Source organism: Sphaerodactylus townsendi, linkage group LG13, assembly GCF_021028975.2.
Source record: "Sphaerodactylus townsendi isolate TG3544 linkage group LG13, MPM_Stown_v2.3, whole genome shotgun sequence".
NCBI classification, from domain to species: Eukaryota; Metazoa; Chordata; class Lepidosauria; order Squamata; family Sphaerodactylidae; genus Sphaerodactylus; species Sphaerodactylus townsendi.
The window spans coordinates 33,158,038-33,170,507 of record NC_059437.1 but is presented as its reverse complement, the minus strand read 5'-3'; the positions used below and the strand labels follow the sequence as shown (position 1 = coordinate 33,170,507).

Here is a 12,470-nt window from a genome sequence, read left to right as displayed (position 1 = left end):
GATGAAGTGTGTTCAAACGAAAGAGAAAGAAACTATGAAGGTGACAGAGTCAGAGTGGATCAGAATATCTTCCAAATTTTGGGTTCTTCTAAATGTTAACAAAGGGAACAACCAGGGAGATCTTGGAGAAGTGGCCAATACCTAAGAATAATGTTTTTAATACCTGAAATTAGCTCAGTAAACTCAAAAGAAGAAACAATCCTAGCTGTATTGGTGTGAGCATTAGGAGTAAACAAAGTCTCCCTAGACTCTGGCAAGCAATTTTTTTAAAAAAAACCTTATCAGTACCAGTTGTTTTGTTCCCTCTTTGTTTTTGTATTGAGGAGATTATTGCACCTGGCTATACACCCTCCTGGTCAACTGTATTAGCCTAGTAATCTTATTTCTTCAAGGACTTTGCGAGAAGCATGAGTTTAAGCTAGCAGGGCACAGTCCCTTTTGGTATTCTTTATATATATTTATATATAATTTGTAATGCTTTTTTTTTAGTTTATTCTACATTATTGGTTTTGAGCTACACATTTATATATACTGTTTTGTAGATTATCTCATTGTAACAATCTGTGTTTCTTAGTATCATTCAATTTGTAAGTATAAATTTTTTGTGGCTGGGGTTTCCTCGTGGACTTTTCTATTCATTTGCCTTTTTGGTTACCATTTTTTTACAGAATGAGCCTTGAAGTTTCATTTCAAGGTCGGCATTGAGTCTAGATTTCTGGCTAGTTTATTCTTGTATAGATGGCTGGTTTGTAACATATTTGTAAACTTTTGTGCATTTTCATTTAAATTGTAAAGAAACGTATAAGTGAGAAAGTCTTTTGAAACTGCACTCCAGTTGGGAGCTTATTTTGTCAACATTAAGCTGAAGCCCTGTGGTACAATTTTGTTTTCGCCATCCAAGTATGGGCAAAGTGGAAACATACCGTAGAACTGTCCAAAGCAACACTGGGTTCTTGGCGGAGTCAACGCAACATCCTTGACTTTCCCAATCAGGTCCACTGTTGTTCTTTTCCCAGAATGCCAGGAGTGCGCTGGGGCTTGGCTTGACAATCTGCCTGCTGCTTCCCACTGATTAAAACACCTAATTTCTATGCTGCTGATAGTGAGACTCTGCAGGAAGAGCAGAGGAAGTCAGCAGTGTTCTCATTAGTATAGAGCTGGCCCAGAGATTTTCAAAACTATGGCCCTCCAGGTATTTGAAATTGGACTACAATTCCCATCCAGCCCTGCGGCAGCCTTGGCCCAGAATTAAGGTAGGGCTCATGGTAATTGTAGTCTATGAACATCTGGAGGGCCATAGTTTGAAGACCCCTGGGCTAGCATAAAGAAGCTCACAGTTTGTGGAAGGACAGTGGAGCTTTGAGCTGAACCCTGCATGGTAGGTCAATGGCTTTTTTCCCCCCTCAGCAAAGGGCATGAATTTTCCGGAGGCTCTCAACCAACGCACACCCAGCCAGGAGTATTATTATAAACCTGAGGGTGTTCCGGAGCTAAGTGAAATTTTCAAGTTTTAATTTGCATAATGCCAAGACGTTCAGGGAAAGGGAGCAGGAGGAGGACGTCTTTGTGCCTGGGATGCCGCAGCTGGGTTTCCCTCGCATCACTCATGCGCTCACTAAGGCATCCTCTGCTTCTGATTGTAAGAAAGAGCCTCGTGGGAACTGTTACTCCTGAGCAGCCACCGGAAGCTTCTTGGGGTGGAGACAACAGCACAGAAGACATCCGGCAGCTCTGAGAGTAATACTGCAAAGAACATGAGATGAGGAGAAACTGAATGAGGGGGAGGGGGAAGAAGAGAACTGGCTGCAGAAGAGTCAACAGAAGGTGAGTTCTGCTTTTGCCTCCAGCCCCCTTTTCTTTGTCATTCCAAAGGGGAGTAGGGGACTCCCCCCCCCCATACATACATACATCCAGACTGTGCCTTATTGCCCACGGTTGGTTTCATAGAGCCAGAGGCTAGCTAATGTGTCCAAAGATGGGTTGCCAGGTTTGCTTGAAGCGAAGGGAGCGGCTGCCTGGCACAAGGTTGCAGAGTGCATCATCTTGCTCTTTCCCCTCGCCCAAAAGGAGGTAGCCGTGTTCGTCCATAACAGAAGCCATGCGGTACCTTTTATTCAGACCACAAAACAACAGATTGCAAGCTTATGAATTCTCCAGGCTAGCTGTTAACAAAAATCAACAGGGAAGTAGGATTTTTCAGGGTGCTTCATATTCAACCTATGTTTGGATGCTTTAATGATTTCAGTGAGTACATTATGCAGCTAGCTAGTTTCTGTTCTGCTTGTGCAATGCTGGAAACAGAAGACCAAAAAAATAAGAACCTTCCACTTCAAGATAGAAGAACCCTGAATGCATGATCTCTCTTGCCTCTGTCCAACTGGATATCCAGAGATATCCCATCTAGCGTGTTGTAGGACTGTCAGAGAGGGGGCTGTGGCAGCCATTCCAGGGGCCTTGGTTTGCAAGCAGGAGTATTTCTCTGTCTCACGCTGCTTGGAAAGCTAGCATGGTGCAGTGGTTAAGAACAGGTGGACTCTTAAACTGGAGAACCAGATTTGATTCCCCACTCCTCCACCTGAGCAGTGGTCTCTCATCTGTTTCTGCACTCCTTTGTTTCTGCTTGGGCTAGCCACAGTTCCCTCAGAACTCTCTCAGCCCCATCTGTTGTGGGAAGAAGGGACAGGAGTTTGTGAGCCCGTTGAGTATCCTTACAGGAGAGAAAGCTGAGGTATAAATCCGAACTCTTCTTCTCTTTCCTTTCCTAATGTGGTCCACCAGATCCAGGTGGTAATTATCTTACTCGTGTTGTTTAAGGCTACTCCACCAGTTATCTCCAGACACAGAGTAAGGTAATCAGTAACTGGTCTCCTGAATCCTCTTACAGGCTTCCCTTCTTTTGGCTAGTGACCCCAAGGAAAAGGACTTGTGATGCCGAAGGAAGTGGGGACTTCTGGGAGCACTGGAAAGGGGGAGCAGAGAAGGGACAAACCAAGTTGGGGCTCCCACAGTTACAACATGGGAGCTGCCTCTGGCTTCCTTGCCACGCTCGCCACCTTCCCAATCTACAAGACCATCTTCCGCCAGCAGCTCCATGCCTTTTCCATCCAGGAGGCTGTTCGCCAGCTGAGCCAGGAGGGCCTCCACAGATTCTACCGGGGAGTCTTCCCCCCTCTCCTTTCCCGGACGGTGCAGGGCACGCTGATGTTTGGCACTTATGAAAGCTGCCTTCACATTCTCTCCTGCAGGTCTTCTAGGCCTCACTCACTGGGAGACCGGTACACAGCAGGACTCGTCTCTGGCATTTTGGAAGCCTTGGTGCTGTGTCCCTTTGAGAGGATCCAAAACGTTCTTCAGGATGGACGGAAGAACAAGAGGTTTCCAGCAACCCATAGTATCCTGCAGGAGTTTCACTCCTATGCTCCAAGGGAGACGCTGGTACTAGGCTACTACCGTGGCCTGGGTCTCATCCTGGTTCGTAATGGCCTGGGGAGCTCTCTGTATTTCTCCTTGAAGGATCCCCTCCAAGACAGCCTCTCTGAAAGAGGCTTGCCCCGTTGGCTCCCTGCCCTGATTTCCGGCAGTGTAAATGGCACGTTGATTTGCCTTTTTCTGTATCCTCTCAGTGTTCTTATTGCTAATGTGCAGTCTCAGGTGGGGAAACAAGAGATACTCCACTTCCAGGCTGCAGTGACGGCTGTTTGGGGAAACCATGGGAGGAGCGTGGCATTGCTTTACAGAGGTGGGTCCCTCCTTATTCTCAGGTCCTGCCTAACATGGGGTCTTACTACAGCCATCTATGACTTCCTCCAGCAGAGCACAGTCTAGGTTCAAGAACCACATGGTCAGTAGAACAAAATCTGGAGAGTGGCTCTTCAGGAAAGGCAGGGATGGAGTACTCCCCCACTTACACTGCAGCCCATTTGACTATCGCTTGCAATTGGTAGATTAGCACTCTCCATACGCACACACACACAGGGTAGCTGCCAACACCAGTCACATGGAAATCTTTGGCAGTACCTGGGAAGCCCGTTCTGACCTCTCTCCATCTCACAAACACACAGCCTAACATGCAATCTAACTTGCTGAAGTGCTGGCTACATAAAACCTAGTCCCTTTTCGCCCAAGCAATATGTTAACGATGCAGATTTTCCTGAACAATATGTTCTAGTTTTATTTGAGGGAAACAAGAGTAAGGAGAGAAATTGGATGCAATTACTCTCCGGGAAAAAATAAAGAAAATAAGGAAGAATTATATACATATGGGAGAATGCAGAACAGATAAAACGATACAGCAGACTGACACATCTGGTGGTCCATCTAGGAGTGGCCAACCTGTGGTGCCCCAGATGTTCATGGACTACAATTGGCCATGCTGGTGGGGGCTGATGGGAATTGTAGTCTAGGTACATCTGGGGCAACATAGGTTGGCCACCCCTAAATGACTTACAGTCTACAAATCCTGAGCAATGTCAGCTTGACATGAGTCTATCCTGCACCCTTGTTTACTTCTGGGAAAGCCAAGTGCAACTCTCCCTTGAGAGTTTTTATCAAATTTTCTATAATCACACCCATTGCACGACGAACTGTTCTTCTCCTGCTGTGACTGGGGCTAAACCTATAAGAAGTTTCCATTTGGAAGAGAAAACCTATTGCTCCCCCTGGGGCTTTGTAGTTTGCTGTCCTGTTCCCACTCTCAACTTGGAAAGTTCTGTAGTCCTGTTCCCAAAAGGATTGCTTGATTTTGAGCCTAAATTAAAACAGGGGATCATGGAAACTCGTTACCGGAAGTGAAGCCCATTCTGGGACCACGCTGGGAGCGAAAGGATGGACCCTTGGTCAACAGTGCAAGCACCATATAGGAACCAAGATGAAGGAAGATAATGCACCCAAGACCACAATTTCCATTCAACTGTTCATATCTTTTATTTTTAATTAAGCAAGTGCCAGTCAGCTTTTTAGGGTGTCAGCACAAGTGCTTCCCAGAAATGTAAGTCAGCAGCCTCTGCAGCTGAGAAGGACTGTTTGAAGAAGGCAGGGTAGCCAGCACAGTTGCTGGGGTGCAAATTAGACCTGCAACCACCTGCCTAACCATCTACTAAGGTTTGTTCCCCTGTTCAAGAGACAATTCACATATACAGGGAAAAAACAGGGGCAGAGGAACAAGAGAGCTTTCATATAATTTAGAGGGGGCTACTTTGGCTGAATGGTAGCAACTTTAGAGGCCAAGCATGGTATCACTGTAAAGCTCCATCATCAAACAGGCTTGAGGGGCTGTTGTCAAGAGAGAAGCCATTTTAATGGGATTTTCCATATTTGTTCACTGTTTCTTGACTCTGTGCACCTCCATACAGCTACTTATCAAGGATATCTTCTCAGGCCTGTTAATTAGCTCACACAATTCAGTTGAGGATTTAGTATGAAAAGGAAAAGTCACTCTTAATCTGGAAAGATCATAGAATTATGACTGGTTGAGGAGGGCAGGAGGGTATGGTCAGCAATTTTCTGTAAGTATCGCTAGAGAGAAGAATCCCTTTGACCTTTCCTTCCTTGCTGCCAATACATTATTTGTATTACGCTCTGGAAACTCTTTGCCTTAAGAATCAACTGCACTATGTTTGGATTCCAGTAAGCAAGATAGTTGGTCAGTTTTGTTATATATGATAATGCCTTCAATAAAGCCTTCTTTTGCTTTCTGTTATGTGTTATTCAGTGAGTTACTGGAACCAGACTTGAGCAAACTCTGTTATGCCGCTTCACCAAGGCAAGGTCAGCTTTGACAGAAGTGCTGGAGCATCTGCTTGGAATGCAGAACATCCCAGCTCAATCCCTCACAAAGAGATTTAAAAATACCAGGTACTAGATCAGAGGTCTGCAACCTGTGGCTCTCCAGATGTTCATGGACTACAATTCCCATCAGCCCCTGCCAGCATGGCCAACTGCATGGCCATGCTGGCAGGAGCTGATGGGAATTGTAGCTCATGAACATCTGGAGAACCACAGGTTGCAGACCCCCGTACTAGATGATATTAAAGACCTCAGCCTGAGATTCTAGAGATCTACTTCCAGTCCACCAGACAATACTGATCTCAGAGGGGCTATGATTCAGTATGATTCCAATGTTTGGTTTTTCCTCCAGAGTGTAACACTTAATGCTTCTAGAGGGAAGGGGACACCCCACTTGGATATAGTCAGGAAGAAATGGAGGAACCCCCTTCCCCCTTGACACATATACTGCAGACCATTTGCTCCTTCTGTCCTGGGAAGTACTGATAAAAGTTTAATGAGCTCTGGGTTGCAGGATCACCTTGTCTTGGAGTTGTAAATACAAGAACATCTCACACACCCACTGCCCAACTCTACCTTACAGCTGCAGCATATACCTCAGGTTGCCATGTAAAGCCATGAGCTCAGAAGTCACTCCTATGGAACTGGGAATAGGCAAAGAACTGGGATTGGCAGGGAGGAGCTACAGGGCTCCACAGTACACTCCTAGGCCTTCCCCAGGTTCTCCCAAAGTGGCCTGTATCCTGTGAGGGAGGATGGACCAACCAAGGCAGTCCTGTGGGTTCCCTTCCTGAAATCCATAGGGTTCTTAATCAAGGGGGAGGAGAGCAAATGACTGGAGAGTAGCACAGCTCAGATTATGACTAGACAAAAACTGGTGTGGTCCGTGGCATAGAATGTGCCTGCTGTACTTCATGAGGTATAGACTGATTAAATGAGCTCAGGAAGCAGATTACCCATTGAAGAGCTGCTACATGCACATATGGATTACTTGATAAATTGATTACTTAACTTAGGTCTTTCAAGGAACTGATGACTGTGCCTAATTTATTGATTTGTAAGGCAAGTAAAATTAGTTGCACAATTGCTAGAGTTACTCTTGTAATGGATGGCATGCAGGAATAAATTATGAATCAAAGTTTGATGAGTCAATTATAGCCTCTTGTGGTTGATATTGAGAGCCAGCATAGTGTAGTGCTTAAGGTGTTGGATTATGATCTGGGAAATCCAGGTTCAAATCCCCATTTGTGCCATGAAAGCTTGCTGGGTGATCTTGGACCACGCTCGCCCTCACCCATGATCCTGGCTAATATTTTGATGGGAGACCTTCAAGGAACAGCAGGGGCACAATGCGGAGGCAAGCAATGGCAAACCACCTCCAAAATTCTGGCCTTGAAACTCTATGGAGTTGCCATAAGTCAGCTGTGACTTGACTGCAAAAAAAAAAGTTGATATGTGTATCCCAACAACATTACCAAAGTACATAACATTTTTTCTGAGCAGAGGGCACTTCCCTGTCTGGAGGAGTTTACATTGCACATTTTGAAACAAGAAAACAAGACAGGAGGAAAGAGTGGATCAGGATAAACACGGCACCTGCTGCAACACCAGCAGATGTTCTGGGAGGCAGTTTCAAGGAAAAGGTTGGGGGGAGCAGTAGAATTATTTCCCAGTTTAGGGAGATAGAACTGGAGAAGCCACAGTTAAGGATGAAGTCCATAAGCATATGAAGCTGCAGGGAGCTGCAATTTAGCCAATTTGGCTATTTGATTAGTAGGACTGGTTGTGCTGGGTTTTCCAGGCTGGGTGGTCTGGTAGATCTTGTTCAGTGATGGGATTCAGCAGGTCCGCGCCACATCGGCGGAACCGGTTTTTAAAATGGTGCCTGTAAAAAAACAGTTGTTAAATTATTTAAATCCCACCACCGGAACCGGTTGTTAAATTATTTGAATCCCACCACTGAATTTTGTTCCAAATATTTCGCCTGCATCTGTGGCTGGCATCTTCAGAGGTGTATCACAGAGAGAAGTGTGTTACACACTCTGTCCAGTGACACAGTAACACACTTCTCTCTGTGATCCATCTCTGAAGATGCCAGCCACAGATGCAGGCAAAATGTTAGGAACAAGATCTACCAGACCACGGCCACACAGCCCAGAAAGCCCACAACAACCAGCTGAGTCCAGCCTGAAAGCCTTCAACAATAAATTGATTAGTATAACTGTAGTTAATCTGAATAAAATGCAGGCATCCAAAAGAGGAAAGGGATGACTCACTGTGATGCTTCCGTTGCTGCAGCAGTAGTGGAAACGACTTGACTTCTCTCTCCTTCCTTGGAATGCCTCGTGGCTTTGGTGTTGCTTTGGGGGATGTTTGCCTATTTTATTATGCTGTAAACCGGTCTGGTAGGTCTTTGGAATCCCGCCGATTAAAAAGGACCAAAGACATTCCAGGCAAAAGCTTCAGGAGGGAAATAAGCCAGCGTATCACCGCCAGAGGGCGCACAAAGCATTGAGGGCGGCACAGAGCAAGAACGTGGGGCTTCAGGGACGACCGGTGTTATGGCGCAGGGCAAGCCGTCTCCAGTTCCTCTCACCTACGAAAAGGTGGGGCTCGTTACCGCACAGCACACAACACACGGGGAGCACGCAAGCAATACACAGGCCTTGCAATCTTATAGTCATCACAATCCCCTCGTTCTGTTGCAGGGGGGAGTTATACGCAGCCCAAAACAAATAGGTTCAAAAGTGAAACCCGCCATTGACTGTGAACTCTGTGGGCGAATATTGCAATGGAAAACATTCTTTGCACGAGGAGCCCTTAACACCGCCATCACTACGCCCTGCTCCGCTCCTGCCACGCGGAAGCTTCTCCCCAAGGAGCTTAGTCACTCCCCTCGCGCTTTAGTTTAGCGCTCCTACGAGCCCCCTGTTTCTACAACTCGGGATAGAAGCGCAAACTGAATTGCAGTCTTGTGCTAGGAAAGCCTGGTCCCTTGCCGGCCCCTTTGCAGGGGCTGCTCTGGTTCCAAGGTGACGCTCGGGTCAAAAGTCTTCGAGTTGTCACTCGTCAGTAGCGGAAGCACGTGGTCACGAACCCACCCCAGCTAGTGACAGCGTTTTGTACCTTTCACAAGTGGGACCAACGTGCTCCTTTTCCAAATCGGCCTGCTCTACCAAGCCGGAATAGGGGAACTGAGATATCATTAAGAAACAGTCGATCAGCCCGACTTACTAATTGATAAGGAAGTGCGTACAGGACTGCCCAGACATGCACACCTCCCCCGCCATTCACACGGGCAGGGAGTGTGTTTCTGTCTGTATGCACCACAAGGCTCGAGCTGGGAGGTCCGGTCCGGGACGGGACTGGGTAAAAGCCGGATTTTCTCGTCCGGGACGATCCCTAAGACTACCGTCCGAAGGATTCCACTTTCCAGGGCTGCTGGAGGGGTATTCTGGGCACTAAGCCCCTTAACACCGCGGCAGTAAAGAGCGAATTCTCCCAAGCCCAGGACTAGGTCGCCTGCTACTGGAGTGCAATGGTTAAACACACACACACAGAGAACCAGAATTGTTCTACACGCTAGCAAGACTTCAGGTTATTTCCGCAACTGCAGCATGTGAAACAGCAGAGACTGAGCACGCATGCTGCCTTGCGGCTGATGCACGCGCACTTTCCTACACGTGGGCAGCAGACGAAAAGCAGCCATGCACGAACCCATAAACTGAACTTCTGCAGGGGGGGGGGGGGGGGGGGAAGAGCAGCAACTTGCGCATCTCGCATTTGCAAAAGGCAGACGTAGCCACTGAGTAAGGAAGGACCAGGGTCGGGGCTGTCCCTGGTAGATGGCGACAGGCGGGACCCTGAGACGGGCCAGCACAACGGGTCCCCAACCCACTGGCTGTCTGTCGCCTGTTGCCGCCTCGCCCACGCAGCCCAACAGGGCCGCGCCCTGGAGCCGCGCGCGCCCTCCGCCGCAGCCTCCTGGGGCGCGTAGTTTCCTCTGGCGAGGTGGCTGCAGGCTGACGAGGCAAGCGGACTACATTTCCCGGAGTGCCTAGCGCTCTGCCGCGGCATATAAAAGGCTATGCCAGACACGCTGGCGTTAGAAAGCGGGAGTAATCTTGAGCGTATCGGAAGGCGTACTTGCAGGTAGGGGGGGAGGGGGGGTGGCTGCTGGTGGGCGGTGCCCCGAGCTCGTGGGAATGGGGAAGAGTCTGTGGCGCAGGGACATTTTGCTCATCGGTATCCCCCCCGCTTGCATTGGTGTGTCCTGAGGGGCGCGCCTCCTGCGGACAGGGGCTGTTGTGGGACGCGTGGGTCCTCGTCCCGCCTTTGTCTTGGCGGGCGTGGCGGGGCAGGGAGGCTGCATGGCCGCTGGAAGGCTCGCGTTGTCGGATCACGGGCGGGGGCGGATGCGGGATTGACGGTGTGTGTCTCCTTGGTTTTGCAGGCGATGAAGTGCTTTGCATTAACCCAAGGGGGCTGATTTCTGATTCCCCACTGCGAGCAAAGGATATTTTTGCACCTTGCCCCCCCTTTTTTTTAAAAAAAAGAGGAAGCTTGGAGGGGTTTCCGCTGTTCTTAACCCCAAGCCCCTTTCTCGAAAACGGGTTCCATTCCATCTTCACGGGGTCCCCTTTCTGTCCTTGCACGGCCTCACCCTGGCTGGCAGTCTAGGGGTCTTCTGTGGATCATGCACGGGAGGGGAGGGGGCTGTCCCTTGGGCTCTCTTCCGACCTGCTGCCCTCGTTGACGCTGACCTTTTTTGCAGTACCTGAGGCGTCAGCTTGTCTTCCTGTGGTCAAAATGTGCGACAAACCCGATCTGTCTGAAGTGGAGAAGTTTGACAAAAAGAAGCTGAAAAAAACCAACACGGAAGAGAAGAACACCCTTCCGTCCAAGGAAAGTGAGTGTCTGTGGGGAGAGAAGGTCTTTGTAGAGATAGGATCCCACCCCCACCCCACTTTCCTTGACCGTGAGGCAGGAAGAGGAGTCTGCTGCATAGGTGTCTCCACCACCCAAGTAGCATGGGGAAAATGGGCGTGTGCACGGGGAAAATGGCAGGCAGCCATGCCTGTGGGGTGGTAGTTTGTAAAAGTTGGAGTCTCAGGCTATCTGCCAATCCCTTTCCTTTATCCGGGCTCCCCTTGGATCCCAAAGCAGATGGAACTTGATAGGCAGCCATGCAGTGTTAATGAAGGATAGAGAAACCTAGTGGAAAGGGGCTAATTGACACCCAGGTCTGGTTCAGCAAGTGACCAGTTTGGCAAGGTTGGCTCTCCTAGGGTAGAAGGCCTGGTTTGAAGGTCCACCCGTCTTGCCCCCATTTGGGCTCATGAAGAAGTTTCTTTCTGATATTCCCAGTCCTGGTTGAGTGGGGCTGATGCTGGAGGCTCTTGCTGTCGCCTACTTCACGTTAAAGGAATCTGGCAGTCACGAAGAGTTCAGACATGTCTCAGCTTCTTGGAGTCCCGCTGCAGGGCTGCCTGGAGCATGTCTCAAGAGCTGCCACTGATCTTCCACTGTCCCTGCATGAGTTTCTAAGTGCAACAAGGAGCTCGGTCTTCCTCACTGGCTGTTTGAAGGATCTTCCTGAGAGTGGTGATTCTTCTGGGGTAGCTATAAGACGAGTGTGTGAGGTGGGGATCAGAGTTGTTTTTGCAGGAGAAATGGATGGCTGAGCACAAGATGGGAGCCCTCGGTCCGGCCCTGCTAGCTGATTTCCTGAGTCCAGTGCCCAGAAGCACTGAGCTTGGCCAGCGGCTTCAGGATATTGCCTGCAGTTGCCTTGACAAACCTCCAGCCTCTTGTACTTCACTGCTGATGAAATGCTTTGGAAAGGGGGGGTTGCATTTCTGTGCAACTCTCAGAGAGGCATTTCAGGCCACAACGTGAATCTACTTTTGCAACTAACAGTTCCTCTTTTTTTCCCTTTCTTCCAGCTATTGAACAGGAGAAGGAATGTGGGAAGACATCGTAGAGATGGCCCTTGATATGCAGTGCCCATTCTCTCTTCTTTACTCTCGTTTGCATTAATTTTTTTTTACCACAATGTATATTGTATTAAATGCTGCAGCTCCCATTGCAACCCTCCCACCTCCACTGCTTTGGATTCCTGTGCAGCCTTGTCAACACCAGACTGCTCCTCCCCTGCACGGCCATGGCCTCCTTCGGGGGATGATGCTGCCGCCTGTATTGGTGAGGGGAGAATAAACGACACAGAAGAGGGGATCTAGGGATCATGTGGCTCAGACCCCAATCCTTCCTGCCCCATCTTGCTCAATTGGGGCAGTTTCAGGGGCTGAGACATGTCCACTGTATTTGCTCACTAATTGTTTCTGCAGCTCTGTTTGATTTGTCTTCCTGAAAAATTAAAACTGATTAGAAAAATTAAAAAAAGCAATTTCCTGGTTGTCTTTCTGGAAACCACTGAAGCCTTTCAGAACTTCTGCTGTTGGTTTCTGAATTACTTGAGCTCCCAGCACAGGGAGGTTCAGTTTTGCCAAGGAAAGATTAGCAGTTCAGTTCAGAGTTGCATGCTGCCCTTCCAAGTCTGCTGACTTACAGGAGTGTAACTCTCTGAGGGTTCCATTGTTCATCTCTCAGCTGGGGCAGCCTATGGGAAGAGAACGAGGGTTGTGGGATCCATGAGCTAAATTCAAGAGAGGGTCTTTTACCATGTA

At 48.6% G+C, this 12,470-nt stretch overlaps 2 protein-coding genes across 5 annotated transcripts; both read left to right on the top strand.

The window, feature by feature from the left end:
• The first annotated feature begins 1,719 nt into the window (after nt 1-1,719).
• SLC25A53 (solute carrier family 25 member 53) lies at nt 1,720-5,673 on the top strand. Of its 2 annotated transcripts, none has more exons than XM_048514545.1 (2): nt 1,720-1,824; nt 2,905-5,673. In XM_048514545.1, the coding sequence occupies exon 2, from the start codon at nt 2,929-2,931 to the stop codon at nt 3,823-3,825; it is 897 nt and encodes a 298-aa protein (XP_048370502.1). In that variant the 5' UTR covers nt 1,720-1,824; nt 2,905-2,928; the 3' UTR covers nt 3,826-5,673. The 2 variants fall into 2 exon arrangements, with proteins under 2 accessions (XP_048370502.1, XP_048370501.1); XM_048514544.1 differs by having other exon boundaries at nt 2,885-5,673.
• A 4,110-nt stretch (nt 5,674-9,783) lies between these two features.
• LOC125443150 (thymosin beta-15A homolog) lies at nt 9,784-12,186 on the top strand. 3 transcript variants are annotated; one of them, XM_048515103.1, is made up of 3 exons: nt 9,784-9,936; nt 10,559-10,693; nt 11,730-12,186. In XM_048515103.1, exons 2-3 carry the CDS (start codon nt 10,594-10,596, stop codon nt 11,765-11,767), a joined length of 138 nt encoding a protein of 45 aa, XP_048371060.1. In that variant the 5' UTR covers nt 9,784-9,936; nt 10,559-10,593; the 3' UTR covers nt 11,768-12,186. The 3 variants fall into 3 exon arrangements, with proteins under 3 accessions (XP_048371060.1, XP_048371059.1, XP_048371061.1); XM_048515102.1 differs by lacking the exon at nt 9,784-9,936 and adding an exon at nt 10,027-10,050; XM_048515104.1 differs by lacking the exon at nt 9,784-9,936 and adding an exon at nt 10,089-10,213.
• The last annotated feature ends 284 nt before the right edge of the window (nt 12,187-12,470 follow it).

Excerpts from the sequence above, each read along its gene's own strand:
- LOC125443150 (XM_048515103.1), top strand. The coding sequence starts at position 10,594 with ATGTGCGACAAACCCGATCTGTCTGAAGTGGAGAAGTTTGACAAAAAG. Across the intron at positions 10,694-11,729 it reads CACCCTTCCGTCCAAGGAAA|CTATTGAACAGGAGAAGGAA; the intron begins GTGAGTGTCTGT and ends CCTTTCTTCCAG.
- SLC25A53 (XM_048514545.1), top strand. The coding sequence starts at position 2,929 with ATGCCGAAGGAAGTGGGGACTTCTGGGAGCACTGGAAAGGGGGAGCAG.